The 22258-nt window shown below is 37.4% G+C and overlaps 1 protein-coding gene across 3 annotated transcripts in view; it reads left to right on the forward strand.

Annotated features, from left to right (window-relative positions):
• The window catches only part of KLHL2 (kelch like family member 2), a 125005-nt gene that overhangs the window by 61853 nt on the left and 40894 nt on the right, over positions 1-22258 (forward strand). For all 3 annotated transcript variants that reach the window (XM_030847063.2, XM_060299640.1, XM_030847073.3), the window contains one exon: positions 8955-9117. In XM_030847063.2, the coding sequence (XP_030702923.1) occupies positions 8955-9117 (163 nt within the window). The remainder of the gene's footprint in view (positions 1-8954; positions 9118-22258) is intronic.

Genomic DNA, 22258 nt, shown 5'->3' on the forward strand with positions numbered 1-22258 from the left:
TGGAACAAAAACCACATTCACAGAAAGACAGACAAGATGAAAAGGCAGAGGGCTATATACCAGATGAAGGAACAAGATAAAACCCCAGAATAACAACTAAATGGAGATAGGCAACCTTCCAGAAAAAGAATTAAGAATAATGATAGTGAAGGGGATCTAGGACCTCAGAAAAAGAATGGAGGCAAAGATCGAGAAGATGCAAGAAATGTTTAACAAAGATCTAGAAGAATTAAAGAACAAAAAAACAGAGATGAACAATACAATAACTGAAATGAAAACTACACTAGAAGGAATCAATAGCAGAATAACTGAGGCAGAAGAATGGATAAGTGACCTGGAAAACAGAATGGTGGAATTCACTGCTGCAGAACAGAATAAAGAAAAAAGAATGAAAAGAAATGAAGACAGCCTAAAAGACCTCTTGGACAACATTAAACGAACCAACATTCGCATTATAGGGGTCCCAGAAGGAGAAGAGAGAGAGAAAGGACCTGAGAAAATATTTGAAGAGATTATAGTCGAAAACTTCCCAAACATGGGAAAGGAAATAGCCACCTAAGTCCAGGAAGTGCAGTGAGTCCCATACAGGATAAACCCAAGGAGAAACACACTGAGACACATAGTAATCAAATTAGCAAAAATTAAAGACAAAGAAAAATTATTGAAAGCAACAAGGGAAAAACAACAAGTAACATACAAAGGAATTCCCATAAGGTTAACAGCTGATTTCTCAGCAGAAACTCTACAAGCCAGAAGGGAGTGGCATGACATACTTAAAGTGATGAAAGGGAAGAACCTACAACCAAGATTACTCTACCCGGCAAGGATCTCATTCAGATTCGATGGAGAAATCAAAAGCTTTACAGACAAGCAAAACCTAAGAGAATTCAGCACCACCAAACCAGCTCTACAACAGATGCTAAAGGAACTTATCTAAGTGGGAAACACAAGAGAAGAAAAGAACCTACAAACCCAAAACAAATAAGAAAGTAGTCATAGGAACATACATATCAAAAATTACCTTAAACGTGAATGGATTAAATGCTCCAACCAAAAGACATAGGCTTGCTGAATGGATACAAAAGCAAGACCCATATATATGCTGTCTACAAGAGACCCACTTCAGACCTAGGGACACATACAGACTGAAAGTGAGGGGATGGAAAAAGATATTCCAGGCAAATGGAAATCAAAAGAAAGCTGGAGTAGCAATTCTCATATTAGATAAAATAGACTTTAAAATAGAGAATGTTACAAGAGACAAGGAAGGACACTACATAATTATCAAGGGATCAATCCAAGAACAAGATATAACAATTATATATATATTATATAACCCAATATAGGAGCACCTCAATACATAAGGCAACTGCTAACAGCTATAAAAGAGGAAATCAACAGTAACAGAATAATAGTGGGGGACTTTAACACCTCACTTACACCAATGGACAGATCATCCGAACAGAAAATTAATAAGGAAACAGAAAAATGACACAATAGACCAGGATTTAATTGATGTTTACAGGACATTCCATCCAAAAACAACAGATTACACTTTCTTCTCAAGTGCACATGGAACATCCTCCAGGATAGATCACGTCTTGGGTCACAAATCAAGCCTCAGTAAATTTAAGAAAATTGAAATCATATTAAGCATCTTTTCTGACTACAGTGCTCTGAGATTAGAAATGAATTACAGGGGAAAAAACGTAAACAACACAAACACATGGAGGCTAAACAGTACATTACTAAATAACCAAGAGATCACTGAAGAAATCAAAGAGGAAATCAAAATATACCTAGGGACAAATGACAATGAAAACATGACAATCCAATACCTATGGAATGGAGTAAAAGCAGTTCAAAGAGGGAAGTTTATAGCTATACAAGCCTACCTCAAGAAACAAGAAAATTCTGAAACAAACAATCTAACCTTACACCTAAAGGAACTAGAGAAAGAAGAACAAACAAAACCCAAAGTTAGCAGAAGGAAAGAAATCATAAAGATCACAGCAGAAATAAATGTAATAGAAACAAAGAAAACAATAGCAAAGATCAATAAAACTAAAAGCTGGTTCTTTGAAAAGATAAACAAAATTGATAAACCATTAGGCAGACTCATCAAGAAAAAGGGGGAGAAGACTCAAATCAATAAAATTAGAAATTAAAAAGGAAAAGTTACAATAGACACCACAGAAATACAAAGCATCCTAAGAGACTACTACAAGCAAATCTCTGCCAATAAAATGGACAACCTGGAAGAAATGGACAAATTCTTAGAAAGGTATAACCTTCCAAGACTGAACCAGGAAGAAATAGAAAATATAAACAGACCAATCACAAGTAATGAAATTGAAACTGTCATTAAAAATCTTCCAACAAACAAAAGTCCAGGACCAGATGGCTTCACAGGTGAATTCTATCAAACATTTAGAGAAGTGCTAACACCCATCCTTCTCAAACTCTTCCAGAAAATTGCAGAGGAAGGAACACTCCCAAACTCATTCTGTGAGGCCACCATCACACTGATACCAAAACCAGACAAAGATACTAGAAGAAAATAAAATTATAGACCAATATCACTGATGAATATAGATGCAAAAATCCTCAACAAAATGCTAGCAAACAGAATCCAACAACACATTAAAGGATCATACACCATGATTAAGTGGGATTTATCCCAGGGATGCAAGGATTCTTCAGTATATGCAAATCAATCAATGTGATACACAATATTAAGAAACTGAAGAATAAAAACCATATGATCATCTCAATAGATGCAGTAAAAGCTTTTGACAAAATTCAACACCTGTTTATGATAAAAACTCTCCAGAAAGTGGGCATAGAGGGAACCTACCTCAACATAATAAAGGTCATATATGACAGACCCACAGCAAACATCACTCTCAATGGTGAAAAACTGAAAGAGTTTCCTCTAAGATCATGAACAAGACGAGGATATCCACTCTCACCATTATTATTCAACATAGTTTTGGAAGTCCTAGCCACAGCAGTCAGAGAAGAAAAAGAAATAAAAGGAATATAAAATGGAAAAGAATAAGTGAAACTGTCACTGTTTGCAGACAGCATGATACTATACATGGAGAATCCTAAAGATGCCACCAGAAAACTGCTAGAGCTAAACAATGAATTTGGTGAAGTAGCAGGATACAAAATTAATGCACAGAAATCTCTTGCATTCCTACACACTAATGATGAAAAATCTGAAAGAGAAATTAAGGAAATACTCCCAGTTACCACTGCAACAAAAAGAATAAAATACCTAGGAATAAACCTACCTAGGGAGACAAAAGACCTGTATGCAGAAAACTGTAAGACACTGGTGAAAGAAATTAAAGATGATACAAACAGATGGAGAGATATACCATGTTCTTGGATTGGAAGAATCAATATTGTTAAAATGACTATACTACTCAAAGCAATCTACAGATTCAAAACAATCCCTATCAAATTACCAATGGCATTTTTTAAGGAAGTAGAACAAAAAATCTTAAAATTTGTATGGAGACACAAAAGACCCCAAATAGCCAAAGCAGTCTTGAGGGAAATAAACGGAGCTGGAGGAATCAGACTCCCTGACTTCAGTCCATACTACAAAGCTACAGTAATCAAGATAATATGGTACTGGCACAAAAACAGAGATATAGGTTAATGGAACAGGATAGAAAGCCCAGAGATAAACCCACACACCTATGTTCAACTAATCTATGACAAAGGAGGCAAGGATATACAATGGAGAAAAGACAGTCTCTTCAATAAGTGGTGCTGGGAAAACTGGACAGCTACATGTAAAAGAATGAAATTAGAGCACTTCCCAACACCATACACAAAAATAAAGTCAAAATGGATTAGAGACCTAAATACAAGACCAGACTCTATAAAACTCTTAGAGGCAAACATAGGAAGAACACTCTTTGAGATAAATCACAGCAAGATCTTTTTTGATCCACCTCCTACAGTAATGGAAAAAAAAAACAAAAATAAACAAATGGGACCTAATGTAACTTCAGAGCATTTGCACAGCAAAGTAAACCATAAACTAGAAAAAAGGATAACCCTCAGAATGGGAGAAAATATTTTCAAATGAATCAACGGGCAAAGTATTAATCTCCAAAATATATAAACAGCTCATGTAGCTCAATATTAAAAAAACCAACAATCCAATCCAAAAATGGGCAGAAGACCTAAATAGACATTTCTCCAATGAAGACATACAGATGGCCAAGAAGCACATGAAAAGCTGCTCAACATCACTAATTATTAGAGAAATGCAAATCAAAACTACAATGAGGTATTACCTCAGACCAGTTAGAATAGGCATCATCAGAAAATGTACAAACAACAAATGCTGGAGAGGGTGTGGAGAAAAGGGAACCGTGTTGCACTGATGGTGGGAATGTAAATTGATACAGCCACTATGGAGAACAGTATGCAGGTTCCTCAAAAAACTAAAAATAGAATTACCATATGATCCAGCAATCCCGCTACTGGTCATATACCCAGAGAAAACCATAATTCAAAAAGGCACATGCAGCCCAATGTTCATTGCAGCACTATTTACAATAGCCAGGTTATGGAAGCAACCTAAATGCCCATCGACTGATGAATGTTTAAAGAAGATGTGGTACATATATACAACGGAATATTACTCAGCCGTAAAACGGAACGAAATTGGGTCATTTGTTGAGACGTGGATGGATCTGGAGACAGTCATACAGAGTGCAGTAAGTCAGAAAGGGAAAAACAAATATCGTATATTAACGCGTATATGTGGAACCTAGAAAAATGGTACAGATGAACCAGTTTTCAGGGCAGAAATTGAGACACAGATGTAGAGAACAAACATATGGACACCAAGTGGGGAAAGCCGCGGTGGGGTGTCGGTGGTGGTGTGATGAATTGGGTGAGTGGGATTGACATGTATACACTGATGTGAATAAAATTGATGACTAAGAAGAACCTGCTGTATAAAAAAATAAATTAAATTTAAAAATTAAAAAAAAAAGATTAGGAGACCAAGGACCTGAGACCCTGCACACACCGTAATCTTGTCAGCAACCCATCCCTTGGGAAGTACTGTTATAAAACGCCTTATCAAATCCTCCTGGGTTGGAACACATAGTTTTTTGAGGCAGGAGGCTGCTGTGTCCCCCTTTGCCTGGCAAAGTAATAAAGCTATTCTTTAAAAATATATATATATATACTTCCATTTCATATATGAAGCAGCACTATTCAATTACTTCTTTAGAGAGCTCAGAAAAATTAGTTTTAGAGACATAAATTTATTCTTCAGATCTCTTAATTATAATGCCCAAGATATTTTTGTGACCTGAATAGCACATTAAGAAACCATCTCTTCACAATATAGGTGTTTCCCACATTTGTTACTAACTGTACAGTTAATCCACTTTGTAGAAAATAAACCATGGGATTATGATCCCCCCAGATTAAAAAGCACATCTTCCTTTTCAGCGATATGTAAAAACCACAGAAGCCAGAATGATATCCAATATTGAAAGATTAGGATACTAAATCTGATCTCCCAAATCAGTAATTTGTGTGCCACCTTCATGATTTGCTATATTCTGTAGTGCTCATACTATTAAATACGTAATGTTTTTATCTTCATGACTCAGTTTTTGCTTAAATTTCCTTAAGAATTTATTTTATTGAAATAAATAGACAGTAACTTTAAAGATGTTCCCAACTATTAACATGAGAATGTTCGTCTGTGCCATCTAAAAGCATTATACCCACTTTGGTTAATACCTCTCTCCTAGCATCCCATCCAGGTGTGTGACCTTGGGCAACTTACTTGCTTCTCCCAGCCTCTGTATTCATTGTGTCTAATGGGGGTAATGAGGTGTTGTTGCCTGTCAAGTGCTTAAGACAGTGCCCGACACAGTAATTAGTCAGTAAACGGAAGCAAACTGCATGAATTTGGTTGAAGTGATTTTCGTCTTTATTACTCTTCTGAAAAGAGCAACATTGCAGATTTAGAAATTAGACAAGCACTTCCATTCTGCATCTACAGGTGGGGCTCAAGGTAGTGGAAAGAGTAATAGACCAAAGAGTTGGTGAATTTTATATCACTATCTCTGTGCAACTTGTTCAGATCTTTTGGCTTCTCTAGGATTTGGTTTCTTCATCAGACAAATCAGGAGGTTTGATTTGACTTGATCCCAAGGCATCTAGCTCATAGGCCGCCAGCTGTTTGATTCTGATTGTGGGATATGGTTCATCTGTAATTTGAGCATGTTTTGTTTGTTTGGTTTTTTAGCTGGTTGTCTGATACATAGAGTAATATGGGCATTTGGTGTGGTCCCAGCTGCTTTCCTGTTTTCATCATGTTAGTAAGCCTGGGCCAGTTATTAATTGTTTTTGAAGCATATATAATTATTTAATAATTATGAGCTATTGAAGTTTAATCCTAGTAAAGTTACATCATAAAGCTGAGGCATTTTTGAAGGATTTACTGATAAAAGTAAAATATAAATAAATTCATTTTACACATGTTACTAACATTTAAAGTGTACTTATGTTTGCCAGGCATGGAACCACTTGACCCATCATTGCCATCAATAAAAAATTATATGTGAATCTCTAGCCATGTGGCCTACAATTAAAATAACTTTTATATCTCTGGCCTACATGACTTGCCATATCCTTTCCAGATCTGGGATTCTACAGTTTTATGAATTTCAGTCTCCTGATAGGGTAGGTCTAGACTTGGTAGTGATGAACTTGAAGTCAAGGAAGCAAAATAAATTTTTAAAAGTCTGATATAGCTGCTTTTTTAGATGAATATGTATATAAATATGGGTGTGTATGTGTATGTCAGCATAGTATGAACCAGTTGCTGATTTTTTTTCCCTTAAGAATGTATCTTAGAAATTTTCCCATTCATATAGTTTCCTCATTCTTTTGAATGGTTGCAGTGTTCCATCGAATGGATGATCACCAGTGTTCAACCAGTCTCCTTACGGTGGACATTTAGGCTTTTTTCTAACTTCTGCTATTACCCACAATAATGCTCTAATGAATGTCTTGTGTGTGTGAGCTTTTGTGCATATGTTAGTGTATCTGTAGGTTAAATTTCTGGGTTGGAGGATATGTGCATTTGTAATTTTGATTAAGTAGACAAATTGCTCTTCATGGAGGTTGAACCAGTGTACACACTCACCAACAATGCGTGAGTGAACCTGCTTCTGCTTGGCTGCTTTCCCCCTCAAGGATCCCTGTCTTTCTGTATTACGAAGCAATTTGAGTACTACTGTATTACACTTTGTTGTCTCTGGGAAGATGCTGATTAGGTGGGTGATCATTACTACTGATATTTGTGCAAATTTCACAGAGATTGAATCTTATGCTGAAGACCACTTAACTATATGTATTTGCTGAATTAAATGGCTGCACAGTTAAGCATCTTGGAATGTACTTTACGTTACTTCAGAGCACAATTATACCAGTGTAGAAAAACTCCAACTTGCAAATTGTCAGCAACTAAAGCCTTCCATGGAGATTCATTCCCATAACATAATGAAACACACTATATATATTATACAAAAGATTCGGCTATAAACAGAATTATTTACACTTTATTTTTGTTAAATTTAGAAGGAAAAGACATTATCACCAGGTACTGTTTCCTTGTTTTCAGAAAAAACTAATATTAGTTGTTGGAGTTGGACTAAAACACAAAGAGTTGTCCTCTTAGTCCTTGCTTCATAACCATTTGATTGTGTACATGCGGGCCCACAGCCTTTAGATCTGAGAGTTAAAGCTGCTGTGGTTCCTTTAAGAAAATAGAGTAGTTTGTGTTACAGAAAGATACGAATGCACTCTTTCTCTTCCACATTTAGGACTTACTACATACATTTAGGGAAATTGTAAAGGATATTCAAAACTACTATCTCTTTTCTCTTTTCCTCTTTGGGCTGCAGCTTGGCATATATGGAAGTCAGTTCTGGAAGGAACTTAGATCTTATTTATTTTTTATGCTAATATGCCAATGTGACCTTTTCTTAAATTGACTATTCTGATAGGGTTTTTTTCCCCTTTGGCTTTTATAGAAGGACTTGCAAACTTCTTTTTTATGAAGTTTTATGAAGTTTTTTTTAAGAAGTTTTCCAATTTGATTTTCAAATATGGTCCTTTACATAGCATCATACTAATTCATTTACAAGGAAGAATTTTTCCATCATTGACCTATTTGAAAAGCAGTTGTAGTGTTGGATGTAGTATTTCTAGTAAAGATACTGGTTAAATCCCAAAGAATAACCTAATTAATACAAAATCTCTTGGAGTTATTGAAATAAAAATACAAATTAAAAAGTTATTATTAGGCAATTACTCTTTATGGGTTGTTTTAGCACTACATTACATTTCAGAGAAACTGTTTGATTGTAGTTAGACTGTGGAGTTTTAAATTGTTCTATCCCCCTAAGGAAAGCAGTTTGTGGTGTTACTCAGAGACAGTGGAAAAACAGAATGAAGCTTTGTTGTGGCATATATTACTCTGTGCTCACCCCTTCCCCACAAATTCACTGAAGCTCATGACTGCTTGAACTAAGGGAAGAAAACCATTTTCACTGAACCATAGCACCCCCTAACAGCCTAATAATTTATGTTTTTAAAATTCAAAGGAACATTTTATTTCTGCTTATGAAAAGAATCATTAATCTAATATGATCTGATATCTCTTATATTCTTGTGAACAAGAAGAGATCTTTGAAAGATTCCATAGAAATTATGGGGAATGGAAGGAGGCATCACCCTTTTTGCAAATAATTGTTACATTACTCTTCTTTGGGATGCTGGGGTCTGGATGCAGATCTTGAGATGTAGCTGGACCCCTAAGCCCTCTATAGACACAGTGAACAGTGAAACTTTTCCTAGCCAGTTGCCTAACCATGCTTACTTGTGTGTTATAGGTACTTCTCCCAGCAGCTGGTCTGTTACAGTTACAGGATGTGAAGAAGACTTGCTGTGAATTTTTGGAATCTCAGCTTCACCCTGTCAACTGCTTAGGAATCCGGGCTTTCGCTGATATGCACGCATGCACAGACCTCCTGAACAAGGCCAACACCTATGCAGGCAAGTGGAATAAACGTCGGCTGAGTTTGAGACAGGGAAGAATCTGCAACTCTTGATTTCTGATATGATTCTATAGTGAATCTGGAAAGTTGTGTCATATTTATGGACCTGGACTTTATAAAAATACATTTACAATCTTATAATGGTATGGTAGCACTGCATAATTGAAGCATGTTCATGGAGTTCTGAATTTAAAAGAAAAAAGAAGAAACTGTATGTGGTATTAGGCCTAGTAGTTTTATGTAAATATTGAATCTCTATGTATTTTTCTTTCAAATTAATAGGCGTATAAGAAAGTGTTTACATATGAAATTAAGTCATTTTATCTCTGTGGCTTTTTACACCTTTTTCTTGTATCCAAGGAAACATTCTGTGGCATAAAAATATTCAAAGCAAAGAAACCTAGTTGCCTTGGAGTGGGGTAGAAAAGTTGATCCCAAATAGAGGCATCCCTCTCCTTAGATTAAACACTCATTTCCAGGACCTCCTGCTGGCATCCTCTCCCTGTGGTGGGTGGAGGGAGGCCTGTGTCTGTCCAGTCAGGGAGAAGAGATTATTGTTATAGCTTAGGATGCAGCTAAAGTACATAAAAGTAACCTATAATTTATTTTGCTCTGAGTTTATAAACATTTAAAAATTCATATTAAAAGTGATTATTAGGAAGTGTCTAATTTTTTAAAAAAACGATTTTCTAGAAGATAAACCTCGTGAAAGTTATAATCCCCCATCTCTGCCCTATATCTGTGACACCCAGTAGGAACAGTTACCATAGAACCTCCCAAGACTACTGCCCCTTAGTAAGCTCTAGAACCCCAACTCCCTGCAGCCTTCAAATGCAAGAGCCCCTCATCTAAACTCTGCTCCACTCTGCATACTCTGATAACTAAGGAACATTTTGGCACATAGACCCAGGTAAGGGGTGTGTGTGTATGTGTACACAGAGCCTCTGACAAGAGAAGTATTCCTAGAATCCCTATTGCATTTATCAAAGAAATAGTCGTACAAGGTGGTTAGTTGGGGGAAAAAAAAGCCCACAGCGCTGCAGTAAAATGTAATAGGTCCAGTAAGTTTGAACTTTATAGTTTCTGTGGGGTGGCCTGATTGACCTAACTACCTTTTATAAAATTGTTTCAGTGGGAAAATGTGATATGAGTCCCAAAATGCTTATTTACAGAAAAACTTTTAGAACATAACCCTTCTGTAAGTTGGGGAATGCATATAATATGTAATCTGCATTTAATATATCTCTCTAGGGCTGCTGGTTATCTCACAGTACTTGATAAATATTACTGAATCTTAAGAGATAGAGAGGGAATGAATAAAATAGAATTAATGCAAAACATGTCCATACATAGTTATGATACACTAGAACTATTAGTTTCACTCATATCAGAACCAACTTATTGACTGTGTCTTTAGGAGACAGATTTTATTATTTCTTTCTCTTATTTACAATCATAAATTTATTGTAGTATACGACAGAATGTGAACAATTTTCCACAAGAATTACTACACCTATACATCGTAGTTTATAGAGTCTTCCTTCGTAATTATGACAAGAATTTTTTGTGGAAAAATTGTCAGTTTCAACAAAATTGCAAAGAAAAATTGATTTTTCATTTTTAATGCACTAAACCTTAAATCAAAGTCTTATTTAAAAGATATACTGCTTTTATACCATGCATCTGAATCTTACAGTTGTTCAAGTTTCCAAAGTAACATTTTATAGCATCTTTTATTATGAAAAGTTGCAACACATACAAAAATAGAATAGTACTCACCACCCACCTCACCATGAGTTGTCAATTCATGGATAATCTTGTTTTAACTACACCCTTCTTAACTTCTCCTCCTCTGTTATTATTTTTTATATGTAAACTTTTTAATAAAGTCTAATGGACATATAAAAAAGTATGCAATCATACATCTACAGCTTCATGAATTTTGTATCCTCTTGTGCAATATTATTATTATTTTTTAAACATCTTTATTGGAGTATAATTGCTTTCCAATGGTGTGTTAGTTTCTGCCTTATAACAAAGTGAATCAGCTATACATATACATAAATCCCCATATCTTCTCCCTCTTGCATCTCCCTCACACCTTCCCTATCCTGCCCCTCTAGGTGGACACAAAGCACCGAGCTGATCTCCCTGTGCTAGGTGGCTGCTTCCCACTAGCTATCTGTTTTACATTTGGTAGTGTATATATGCCCATGCCACTCTCTCACTTCGTCCCTGCTTACCCTTCCCCATTCCTGTGTCCTCAAGTCCATTCTCTATGTCTGCGTCTTTATTCCTGTCCTGCCCCTAGGTTCTTCAGAACCTTTTTTCTTTTCTTTAGATTCCATATATATGGGTTAGCATGTGGTATTTGTTTTTCTCTTTGACTTACTTCCTCCGTATGACAGTCTCTAGGTCCATCCACCTCACTACAAATAACTCAATTTCATTTCTTTTTATAGCTGAGTAATATTCCATTGTATATATGTGCCACATCTTCTTTATCCATTCATCTGTCGATGGACACTTAGGTTGTTTCCGTGTCCTGGCTGTTGTAAATAGAGCTGCAATGAACATTGTGGTACATGCCTCTTTTTGAATTATGGTTTTCTCAGGGTATATGCCCAGTAGTGGGATTGCTGGGTCGTATGGTAGTTCTATTTTTATTTTTTTGAGGAACCTCCATACCGTTCTCCATAGTGGCTGTATCAACTTACATTCCCACCCACAGGGCAAGAGGGTTCCCTTTTCTCCACACCCTCTCCAGCATTTATTGTTTGTAGGTTTTTTGATGATGGCCATTCTGACTGGTGTGAAGTAATACCTCATTGTAGTTTTGATTTGCATTTCTCTAATGATTAGTGATGTTGAGCATCCTTTCATGTGTTTGTTGGCAATATGTATATCTTCTTTGAGGAAATGTCTATTTAGGTCTTCTGCCTTTTTTTTTTTTGCGGTACGTGGGCCTCTCACTGTTGTGGCCTCTCCCGTTGCAGAGCGTGGGCTCCAGACGTGAAGGCTCAGCGGCCATGGCCCACGGGTCTAGCTGCTCCGCAGCATATGGGATCTTCCCAGACACAAACCCGTGTCCCCTGCATCAACAGGCAGACTCTCAACCACTGCACCACCAGGGAAGCCCTTCTGCCCATTTTTTGATTGGGTTGTTTGTTGTTTTGATATTGAGCTTCATGAGCTGCTTGTATATTTTGGAGATTAATCCTTTGTCAGTTGCTTCGTTTGCAAATATCTCCTCCCATTCTGAGGGTTCTCTTTTCGTCTTGTTTATGGTTTCCTTTGCTGTTCAAAAGCTTTTAAATTTCATTAGGTCCCATTTGTTTATTTTTGTATTTATTTCCATTTCTCTAGGAGGTGGGTCATAAAGGATCTTGCTGTGATATATGTCATGGAGTGTTCTGCCTGTGTTTTCCTCTAAGAGTTTTGTAATGTCTGGCCTTATATTTAGGTCTTTAATCCATTTTGAATTTATTTTTGTGTATGGTGTTAGGGAGTGTTCTAATTTTATTCTTTTACATGTAGCTGTCCAGTTTTCCCAGCACCACTTACTGAAGAGACTATCTTTTCTCCATTGTATATTCTTGCCTCCTTAATCAAAGATAAGGTGACCATATGTGCATCGGTTTATCTCTGGGCTTTCTATCCTGTTCCATTGATCTATCTTTCTGTTTTTGTGCCAGTACCATATTGTCTTGATTACTGTAGCTTTGTAGTATAGTCTGAAGTCCGGGAGCCTGATTCCTCCAGGTCTGTTTTTCTTTCTCAAGATGGCTTGGGCTATTCAGGGTCTTTTGTGTTTCCATACAAATTGTAAAATTTTTTGTTCTAGTTCTGTGAAAAATGTCTTTGGTAGTTCGATAGGGATTGCATTGAATACGTAGATTGCTTTGGATAGTACAGTCATTTCCACAATGTTGATCCTTCCAATCCAAGAACATGGTGTATCTCTCCATCTGTTTATATCATCTTTAATTTCTTTCATCAGTGTCTTATAGTTTTCTGCATACAGGTCTTTTGTCTCCTTAGGTAGGTGTATTCCTAGGTATTTTATTCTTTTTGTTCCAATGGTAAATGGGAGTGTTCCCTTAATTTCTCTTTTAATTTTTCATCATTAGTGTATAGGAATGCAAGAGATTTCTGTGCATTAATTTTATATCTGGCTACTCTACCAAATTCATTGTTTAGCTCTAGCAGTTTTCTGGTAGCTTCTTTAGGATTCTCTATGTATAGTATCATATCATCTGCAAACAGTGACAGTTTTACTTCTTCTTTTCCAATTTGGATTCCTTTTATTTATTTTTCTTCTCTGATTGCTGTGGGTGAAACTTCCAAAACTATGTTGAATAATAGTGGTGAGAATGGGCAACCTTGTCTTGTTCCTGATCTTAGTGGAAATGGTTTCAATTTTTCACCATTGAGAAGGATGTTGGCTGTGGGTTTGTCATATATGGCCTTTATTATGTTGAGGTAGGTTCCCTCTATGCCTACTTTCCAGAGGGTTTTTATCATAAATGGGTGTTGAAATTTGTCGAAAGCTTTTTCTGCATCTTTTGACATGATCATATGGTTTTTCTCCTTCAGTTTGTTAATATGGTGTATCACATTGATTTATTTGTGTATATTGAAGAAACCTTGCGTTCCTGGGATAAACCCCACTTCATGATGGTGTATGATCCTTTTAATGTGCTGTTGGATTCTGCTTGCTAGTATTTTGTTGAGGATTTTTGCATCTGTGTTCATCAGTGATATTGGCCTGTAGTTTTCTTTCTTTGTGGCATCTTTCTCTGGTTTTTGTATCAGGGTGATGGTGGCCCCTAGAATGAGTTTGGGAGTGTTCCTCCCGCTGCTATATTTTGGAAGAGTTTGAGAAGGATAGGTGTTAGCTCTTCTCTAAATACTTGATAGAATTCGCCTGTGAAGCCATTTGGTCCTGGGCTTTTGTTTGTTGGAAGATTTTTAATGACAGTTTCAATTTCAGTGCTTGTGATTGGTCTGGTTATATTTTCTATTTCTTCCTAGTTCAGTCTCAGAAGGTTGTGCTTTTTAAGAATGTGTCCATTTCTTCCAGGTTGTCCATTTTATTGGCATATAGTTGCTTGTAGTAATCTCTCATGATCCTTTGTATTTCTGTAGTGTCAGTTGTTACTTCTCCTTTTTCAATTCTAATTCTATTGATTTAAGTCTTCTCCCTTTTTTGCTTTTTTTTTTTTTTTTTTGCGGTACGCGGGCCTCTCACTGTTGTGGCCTCTCGTGTTGCGGAGCACAGGCTCTGGACGTGCAGGCTCAGCGGCCAAGGCTCACGGACCCAGCCACTCTGCGGCATGTGGGATCTTCCTGGACCAGGGCAAGAACCCGTGTCCCCTGCATCGGCAGGTGGACTCTCAACCACTGTGCCACCAGGGAAGCCCTCCCTTTTTTTCTTGATTAGTCTGGCTAAAGGTTTATCAATTTTGTTTATGTTCTCAAAGAACCAGCTTTTAGTTTTATTGATCTTTGCTATTGTTTTCTTTGTTTCTCTTTCATTTATTTGTGCTCTGAAATTTATGATTTCTTTCCTTCTGCTAACTTTGGGTTTTGTTTGTTCTTCTTTCTCTAGTTCCTTTAGGTGTAAGGTTAGATTGTTTGTTTCAGATTTTTCTAGTTTCTTGAGGTAGGCTTGTATAGCTATAAACTTCCCTCTTTGAACTGCTTTTGCTGCATCCCATAGGTTTTGAATCGTCATGTTTTCATTGTCATTTGTCCCTAGGTATATTTTGATTTCCTCTTCGATTTCCTCAGTGATCTCTTGGTTAGTTAGTAATATACTGTTTAGCCTCTATGTGTTTGTGTTTTTTACGTTTTTTCCTCTGTAATTCATTTCTAATCTCATAGCGTTGTGGTCAGAAAAGATGCTTGATATGATTTCAGTTTTCTTCAATTTTCTTAAATTTACTGAGGCTTGATTTGTGACCCAAGATATGATCTATCCTGGAGGATGTTCCATGCGCACTTGAGAAGAAAGTGTAATCTGCTGTTTTTGGATGGAATGTCCTATAAATATCAATTAAATCTATCTGGTCTATTGTATCATTTACATCATGTTTCCTTATTAATTTTCTGTTTCGATGATCTGTCCATTGGTGTAAGTGAGGTGTTAAAGTCCCCCACTATTATTCTGTTACTGTTGATTTCCTCTTTTATAGCTGTTAGCAGTTGCCTTATGTATTGAGGTGCTCCTATATTGGGTTATATAATATATATATAATTGTTATATCTTGTTCTTGGATTGATCCCTTGATAATTATGTAGTGTCCTTCCTTGTCTCTTGTAACATTCTCTATTTTAAAGTCTATTTTATCTAATATGAGAATTGCTACTCCAGCTTTCTTTTGATTTCCATTTGCCTGGAATATCTTTTTCCATCCCCTCACTTTCAGTCTGTATGTGTCCCTAGGTCTGAAGTGGGTCTCTTGTAGACAGCATATATATGGGTCTTGTTTTTGTATCCATTCAGCAAGCCTATGTCTTTTGGTTGGAGCATTTAATCCATTTACATTTAAGGTAGGGTAGTCATCAATATGTATTTTCCTATTACCATTTTCTTTATTGTTTTGGGTTTGTTATTGTAGGTCTTTTCCTTCTCTTATGTTTCCTGCCTAGAGAAGTTCCTTTAGCATTTGTTGTAGAGCTGGTTTGGTGGTGCTGAATTCTCTTAACTTTTGCTTATCTGTAAAGGTTTTAATTTCTCCATCGAATCTGAATGAGATCCTTGCTGGGTAGAGTAATGTTGGTTGTACGTTTTTCCCTGTCATCACTTTAAATATGTCCTGCCACTCCCTTCTGGTTTGCAGAGTTTCTGTGGAAAGATTAGCTGTTAACCTTATGGGAATCCTTATGCGGATTCCCTTGTATGTTAATTGCTGCTTTTCCCTTTCTGCTTTTAATATTTTTTCTTTGTATTTAATATTTGAATGTTTGATTAATATGTGTCTTGGCGTGTTTCTCCTTGGATTTATCCTGTATGGGACTCTCTGTGTTTCCTGGACTTCATTGACTATTTCCTTTCCCATATTAGGGAAGTTTTCAAGTATAATCTCTTCAAATATTTTCTCAGTCCCTTTTTTTTTTCTCTTCTTCTTCTGGGACCCCTGTAATTCGAATGTTGGTGCATTTAATGTTGTCCCAGAGGTCTCTGAGATTGTCCTTAATTCTTTTCATTCTTTTTTCTTTATTCTGTTCTGCAGTAGTTATTTTCACTATTTTATCTTCCAGGTCTCTTATCCCATCCTCTGCCTCAGTTATTCTGCTATTGATTCCTTCTAGAGGATTTTTAATTTCATTTATTGTGTTGTTCATCATTGTTTGTTTGCTCTTTAGTTCTTCTAGGTCCTTATTAAACGTTTCTTGTATTTTCTCCATTCTATTTCCAAGATTTTGGATCATCTTTACTATCATTACTCTGAATTCTTTTTCAGGTAGACTGCCTATTTCCTCTTCATTGTTTGGTCTGGTGGGTTTTTACCTTGCTCCTTCATCTGCTGTGTGTTTCTCTGTCTTCTCATTTTGCTTAACTTACTGTGTTTGGGTTCTCCTTTTTGCTGGCTGCAGGGTCGTAGTTCCTGTCGTTTTTGTTATCTGCGTCCAGTGGGTAAGTTTGTTTCAGTGGGTTGTGTAGGCTTCCTGGTGCAGGGGCCTGGTGGCTGTGTTCTGGTGGATCTTGTCTTTCTGGTGGGCAGGACCATGTCCGGTGGTGTGTTTTGGGGTGTTTGTGACCTTATTATGATTTTAGGCAGCCTCTGTGCTAATGGGTGTGCTTGTGTTCCTGTCTTGCTAATTGTTTGGCATAGGGAGTCCAGCACTTTAACTTGGTGGTCATTGAATGGAGCTGGGTCTTAGCGTTGAGACGGAGATCTCTGGGAGAGCTCTTGTCATTTGATATTATGTGGGGCCAGGGAGTCTCTGGCAGACCAATGTCCTGAACTTGACTCTCCCACCTCAGAGGCTCAGGCCTGACACCGGGCCACAGTACCAAGACCCTTTTGGCAAGTCTGAGGGCTTCTGCCAGCATTCAGTACATGTTCTGTAGGAGTTGTTCCACATGTAGATGTAGTTTTGTTGTATTTGTGGGGAGCAAGGTGATATCCACGTCTTATTCCTCTGCCATCTTGAAAGCGCCCTCTCCAATATTATTTTGAAGCAATTCAGTAATATTATTTCGTATACATATTTCATCCTTATAATTTTAAAGAAATAAAATTACAGTGACCAACTTCGTATAATCAAGCTATTTCCATAACTTTGGGGTATTGTTAACTAGTTGCCACAAACTTTCTAAAATAAATAATCCAGTATAATACTAAAGTAAAATAGTTGTTCTTCATAGTGAAAATATATGATGTTGTTTATATCTTAAGCAAACAGGAGGTGGGGAGGTAGGGAGTCAACACAGGAATATACTTAGAGTTCTCTTTTTATGCCATAATAAATCATTGTTTTTCAGTCCCTCCCTCCTTTATTTTTACAATTCAAACATTTTTTGTGTCCAGAAGCCCTACCCAAACTCCTAAATTACTTTCAAGTTCAAATTTGAGCATATAAATAAATCTAGGAGACTGAAGGTATTCCCAGAACAATGAGAATAGAAGAAGTTAATATCTTAACTTTTTTCCCCCATCCTAGGCAGTGGGCTTATAAGTGGGCTGTGTGACATACAGGCAAGAAAGAAGGAAAGGAAGAAATAAGGAGCAATAGAAGAGTTATTAAATACATAAGTACATACGTACATGGAAAGAAGCAGGGAGGAGAAAGAGGGGCTGAGGGAGAGAGAGGGGAAAGGGAAGAAAGTTGCATAACCTCAGGGTACATCCTGATCCTAAGTGTGACTGCGCTTAAGAGACTGGAGCACTCCTTATCCTCTGAAAACTCACCAGAGCTTCTGGGCAGAAGATCTGCTTCATTCCTTTCTCTTGCAGATTGGAAATGAGCTGTGTCTTATTCATTATAATTGAATTAAATTGTACAGGTGTAATGAAAGAATTAAAATGGTCCATGGGAATCTCTTCTATGAACTCGTGTTCATTTTTCATATATCAGCATCTTTAGGAAAAGTAAAAATATGGGAAACCTAGTGGGGAAGGTCAGAGGTCTCAGCACTGGGGGAGAGTCTGCACTGCCCATCCTGGTGACCCCCTCCCATTGCTTCAGTCACAGCCCTTCCCCCCTGGCCCACTCTGCTTTTCCAGGGTTGTAGCAGCCTCAAACCATGGACCACCAAGGGCCACCAGACCAGTCAGGCAAAATGACCTGCATGTTGAGACCTGGTGTTCTGGACTGTAATCAGCCTTTCTTATGCTCTTGAGTAATTGTTTTCTTAGCAGAAAAGCTGTGTGAAATTATTTTTGCTCTATACCTAAAAACGCAAAATTTCACACCTATGCCAAGAGTATGGACTTGTTTGGAGAATGCTGGTTTATGGACTTGTGTTTTGATTGGTGTTCATGTTTTACTCATTTCCCAAATCATTAAGACCTCTGTTTTGAGCATTTTTGCTGAACTAAAAATATAGAGGAGATAAAAACTGAACTTATGACTTCAGGTGCATTTTTATAGTCCCAGCAAAAAATTCTTTTGGAAGTTAGATTTTTAACTTGAAATAAGAATTTTATTCAACCTTCCTTGTTGATAAACAAAAGTTACCAGTGGTTGAATTGTGAGAATTTCTAACAAATTTAAGGGAAAGAGTAAGTTCCCGATTCTTAGTCATTCCTACATCTCACCACTCCCCGCATTAAAAATTTGAGAAGCTGCTTAATATTGGTTCTAACTGACCTTTGCTTAGTATCATTTTTAGTATCATATTCAAACCAGTGCTCTAGCTGAAACTCTGAGGGACCTGACATTCCTCAGTAACAGGACTACCTGTGAAGAAGTCCTCAGGTCACTGACATGCTTTCAGTTTATTTCCTGTTCTCTTCTTGCTCTTAACCCTATTATCTGTTTATATATCCTAGGCCTGTCCAGGCACCCCATAATGCCCTACTTTAGCCTTCCCACCATGCTTGGACACTGATCAAACATTTTTATATGCCCAGCTGTTTTCTTGTGTGTACCCTCTCCCTTTATCTTAAATGAAACTTTGCTTTGTCCCATACCTGCATGTTGGGGGCAAACTTCTTTAAGGGGTACTCCCCTCCGACTCACCAGGTGGGTAGGAGGGTAGACTTCCAGACTGTTGTTCTGTCCCTGTCCTCGGTTCTGCACTTTCTGACTGTCAGTCTGCAGTACGCTCTCTAGGTCTCCAGGCCTCCAATCATACTAAGTCTGACACCTGTATTGTCTTTTCCCTCTGTACTTTGTTTCTCTTGTCATCAGCAACTTCAAAATCTATACTGTTGTCTCCCTTGAGCCTCCCTCTTCCTACCTCCTTGAGACTACTGTCTTCCTTCCATAAACCCATTTGCCACCTTAGAGCACAACTCTAGGGCATGTTGAACCTTGTTGGTATTTGGAACTCCCAAGGTTTCAACCTTTGCGCTGACCATATTCCTGCCTTCTCGTGCTCTTGTATTTCTTCATAAATATATGTTCTCTGGTTCCAGTTCTCCCAGTCATCTCTTGGCTGCTCAGCTTAGACCCAGTGGTCAGTCCTTTCAGAGCTATACTCTTTATGTGCCAAACTGCTGTGGGTGATGACAGACTCAATACGATTTAACCCCTGCTTCAAAGGAGTTTATAGGCCAGTAGTAGTCAAGTCGCACCCAAATTTGGTATATCTAGATTATGCCTTATCCTCTCTGAGAGCTGGTCCCATAACATTTTCTTCTGCAGTCAGTTTACTTCAATCATTTGCCCACCCTTCTGTAATTTAGTCTAGGAATCACTGCTTGGGGTAAACATCTGTCAAAATAAGCTCATGATTTTGAAATCTGCCCTCTTGAAGGAAACTTGAAAGAGTGGTTCTACTAATGGTATTACCAGCCTTGACTTTGTGATATGCATACTAAAGAATAGATGCCGCTTATTCGAGGGTCTGTCTCAATGTTAATTTACTGATACAGAAGATTTCTTCCTTTGCAGAACTGTGAAAGCATTTGATGTACACCACTTCTTGATTGAATTTAAGCTGACTTAAATGACACTTCTTAAAAGAATTAATCATTTTTATATTCTTAAACTTATTATGGTCTTCATTTATGTCCTAACAAACTACATGCAGTTTCTCTGTTCTGCTTTGTTGACAGTTTTTCTAGCTGAGGTGTGTTAGCTCTTTTCAGGTTTCACCAAACTGTCTGTGTTAATGGAACTGCTGGAGATATATATATGAATTTTTTTTCCCTTAGAGACTAATAGTATTCAGAATGAAAGACTCATGGAGTATTAGCACTAGTTGGGAACCTTAGCAGTTATCTAGTCTAACACTGTCGTTTTATTAATTAAGAAAATGAAGACTAGAGATATCTTTATTTTCCCCCAGACACTTTGTCTCTCAGGGGTAGGCTGTTTGTGGGTCTAAAATACTGTTGTTGTATCCATGCACTTAACCTCACTTCTCAGATAGATTCTGCACTGGATGGAGTATAGAGGAATTATAGGAGCCCCTTGCAGCATTTAATTTTGATCGAAAAGGTGCTTGTTATGTAGAAATCAAATATAAAGACTACTTTGTACCTTATCACAGGGTACAAAATAGAACACGCAGAACTTTGGATTTGTATTGTTCACTTCATTTGGGATGAGGGACCTGAGCCCTTTAGACCTGTGTGACAGATCTTAGAGACTATCTCTCATTTCTTGATATGCTTATTTTATTTGCAGGAGGGAAGCAAACAGCAAAGTTAAACTGCTCTACAGAGTGAAGAAATTCCTTATATATAAGGAAGAATGCCTATATACATTATATACGTACAAATATGTGTTCAACGTATGTTGCATATCCACGGCATAGTCCATACGACTGGGAATCATGCTCTGTTGCAGTTACGGGGTTTGCTGAGAGAGAAGGAACTGATTATCAAATGCCAGTATAATTACTGGTTGGCTTTACTCAGTGCCAGGGTAAACTAGTAGAGGCAAATCACTAATACCACGATGCTAGCTGTGTGCTATAAACAGAATAATCTGTCAACATGTGGGTGAGAGGACTAGAAAGAGTAGTTGAGGTTGGTAACAGTGAGAACTAGGGTAGTGAAGATAGAGAGGAGGTTGTGAATCTGGGAACTAACCCTGGATAAGAGTACAGGAAACAGACTAGACTCTGAGATGTTCTGTCCTGTAGCATTACATTTTAGGTAATTCAGAGTGTGTATATTTCAAAGTGTGTATATTTATTGCCAATGTTCAGTAGCTGCCAATGTGCAGTAGCTGCTAATTTTTACTGTACCTTACTGAGACACAGTAATCTGAATAAGAATTCATTTAGCAAAAAGGAAGAATTTCTTATCTCAGCTTTGTGACAAGTATTAGGCTTGTATTGGCCAAACCAATCCAAAGTTGCTAGGGTTTTTGTTGATAATGGATTCAATAGCAATCAGTAATGTAATTGTGTCTAGAAAGGTATAAGGTGATTATCTCATTCTGTTCTGCCTAGGTCAGACCATATCTATGGAATTGAGTTCATTTAATTTCTTTTTTAAAATTATTTATTTATTTATTTGGCTGCATTAGTTCTTTGTTGCGGCACGCGGTCTTCTCTCTAGTTGTGGCTCGTGGGCTCTAGAGCCCACTGACTCAGTAGTTCCAGCGCATGGGCTTAGTTGCCCCGCGGCATGTGGGATCTTGGTTCCCCGACCAGGGATTGAACCCGCATCCCCTGCATTGGAAGGCAGATTCTTAACCACTGGACCACCAGGGAAGTCCCAAATTCATTTTCAGTTATTGTTTTCAGAGAGACTGATGAACTGAAGCACTGAATTCACAGCCAGGATGATGATGAAGACCCCAAACCATGTTGTAGAAGTAGTTGTCAAAAGACTTAGGAATTTATAAACCGTAGAAGGAAAATTCAGGAGAATATAATGCTCTCTGTAAAAGTTCGAAGGAATTTCATGAGAGAAAGAACTTAATCTTGTTCTGTGGTGGGCATAAGTAGTATCAATGTTACAAAATAAGGAGAAAAAGAAGCTTATAGTAAATGCTCAAGGGTGACT

This window comes from Globicephala melas, chromosome 5 (assembly GCF_963455315.2).
Source record: "Globicephala melas chromosome 5, mGloMel1.2, whole genome shotgun sequence".
Taxonomy (NCBI): Eukaryota; Metazoa; Chordata; class Mammalia; order Artiodactyla; family Delphinidae; genus Globicephala; species Globicephala melas.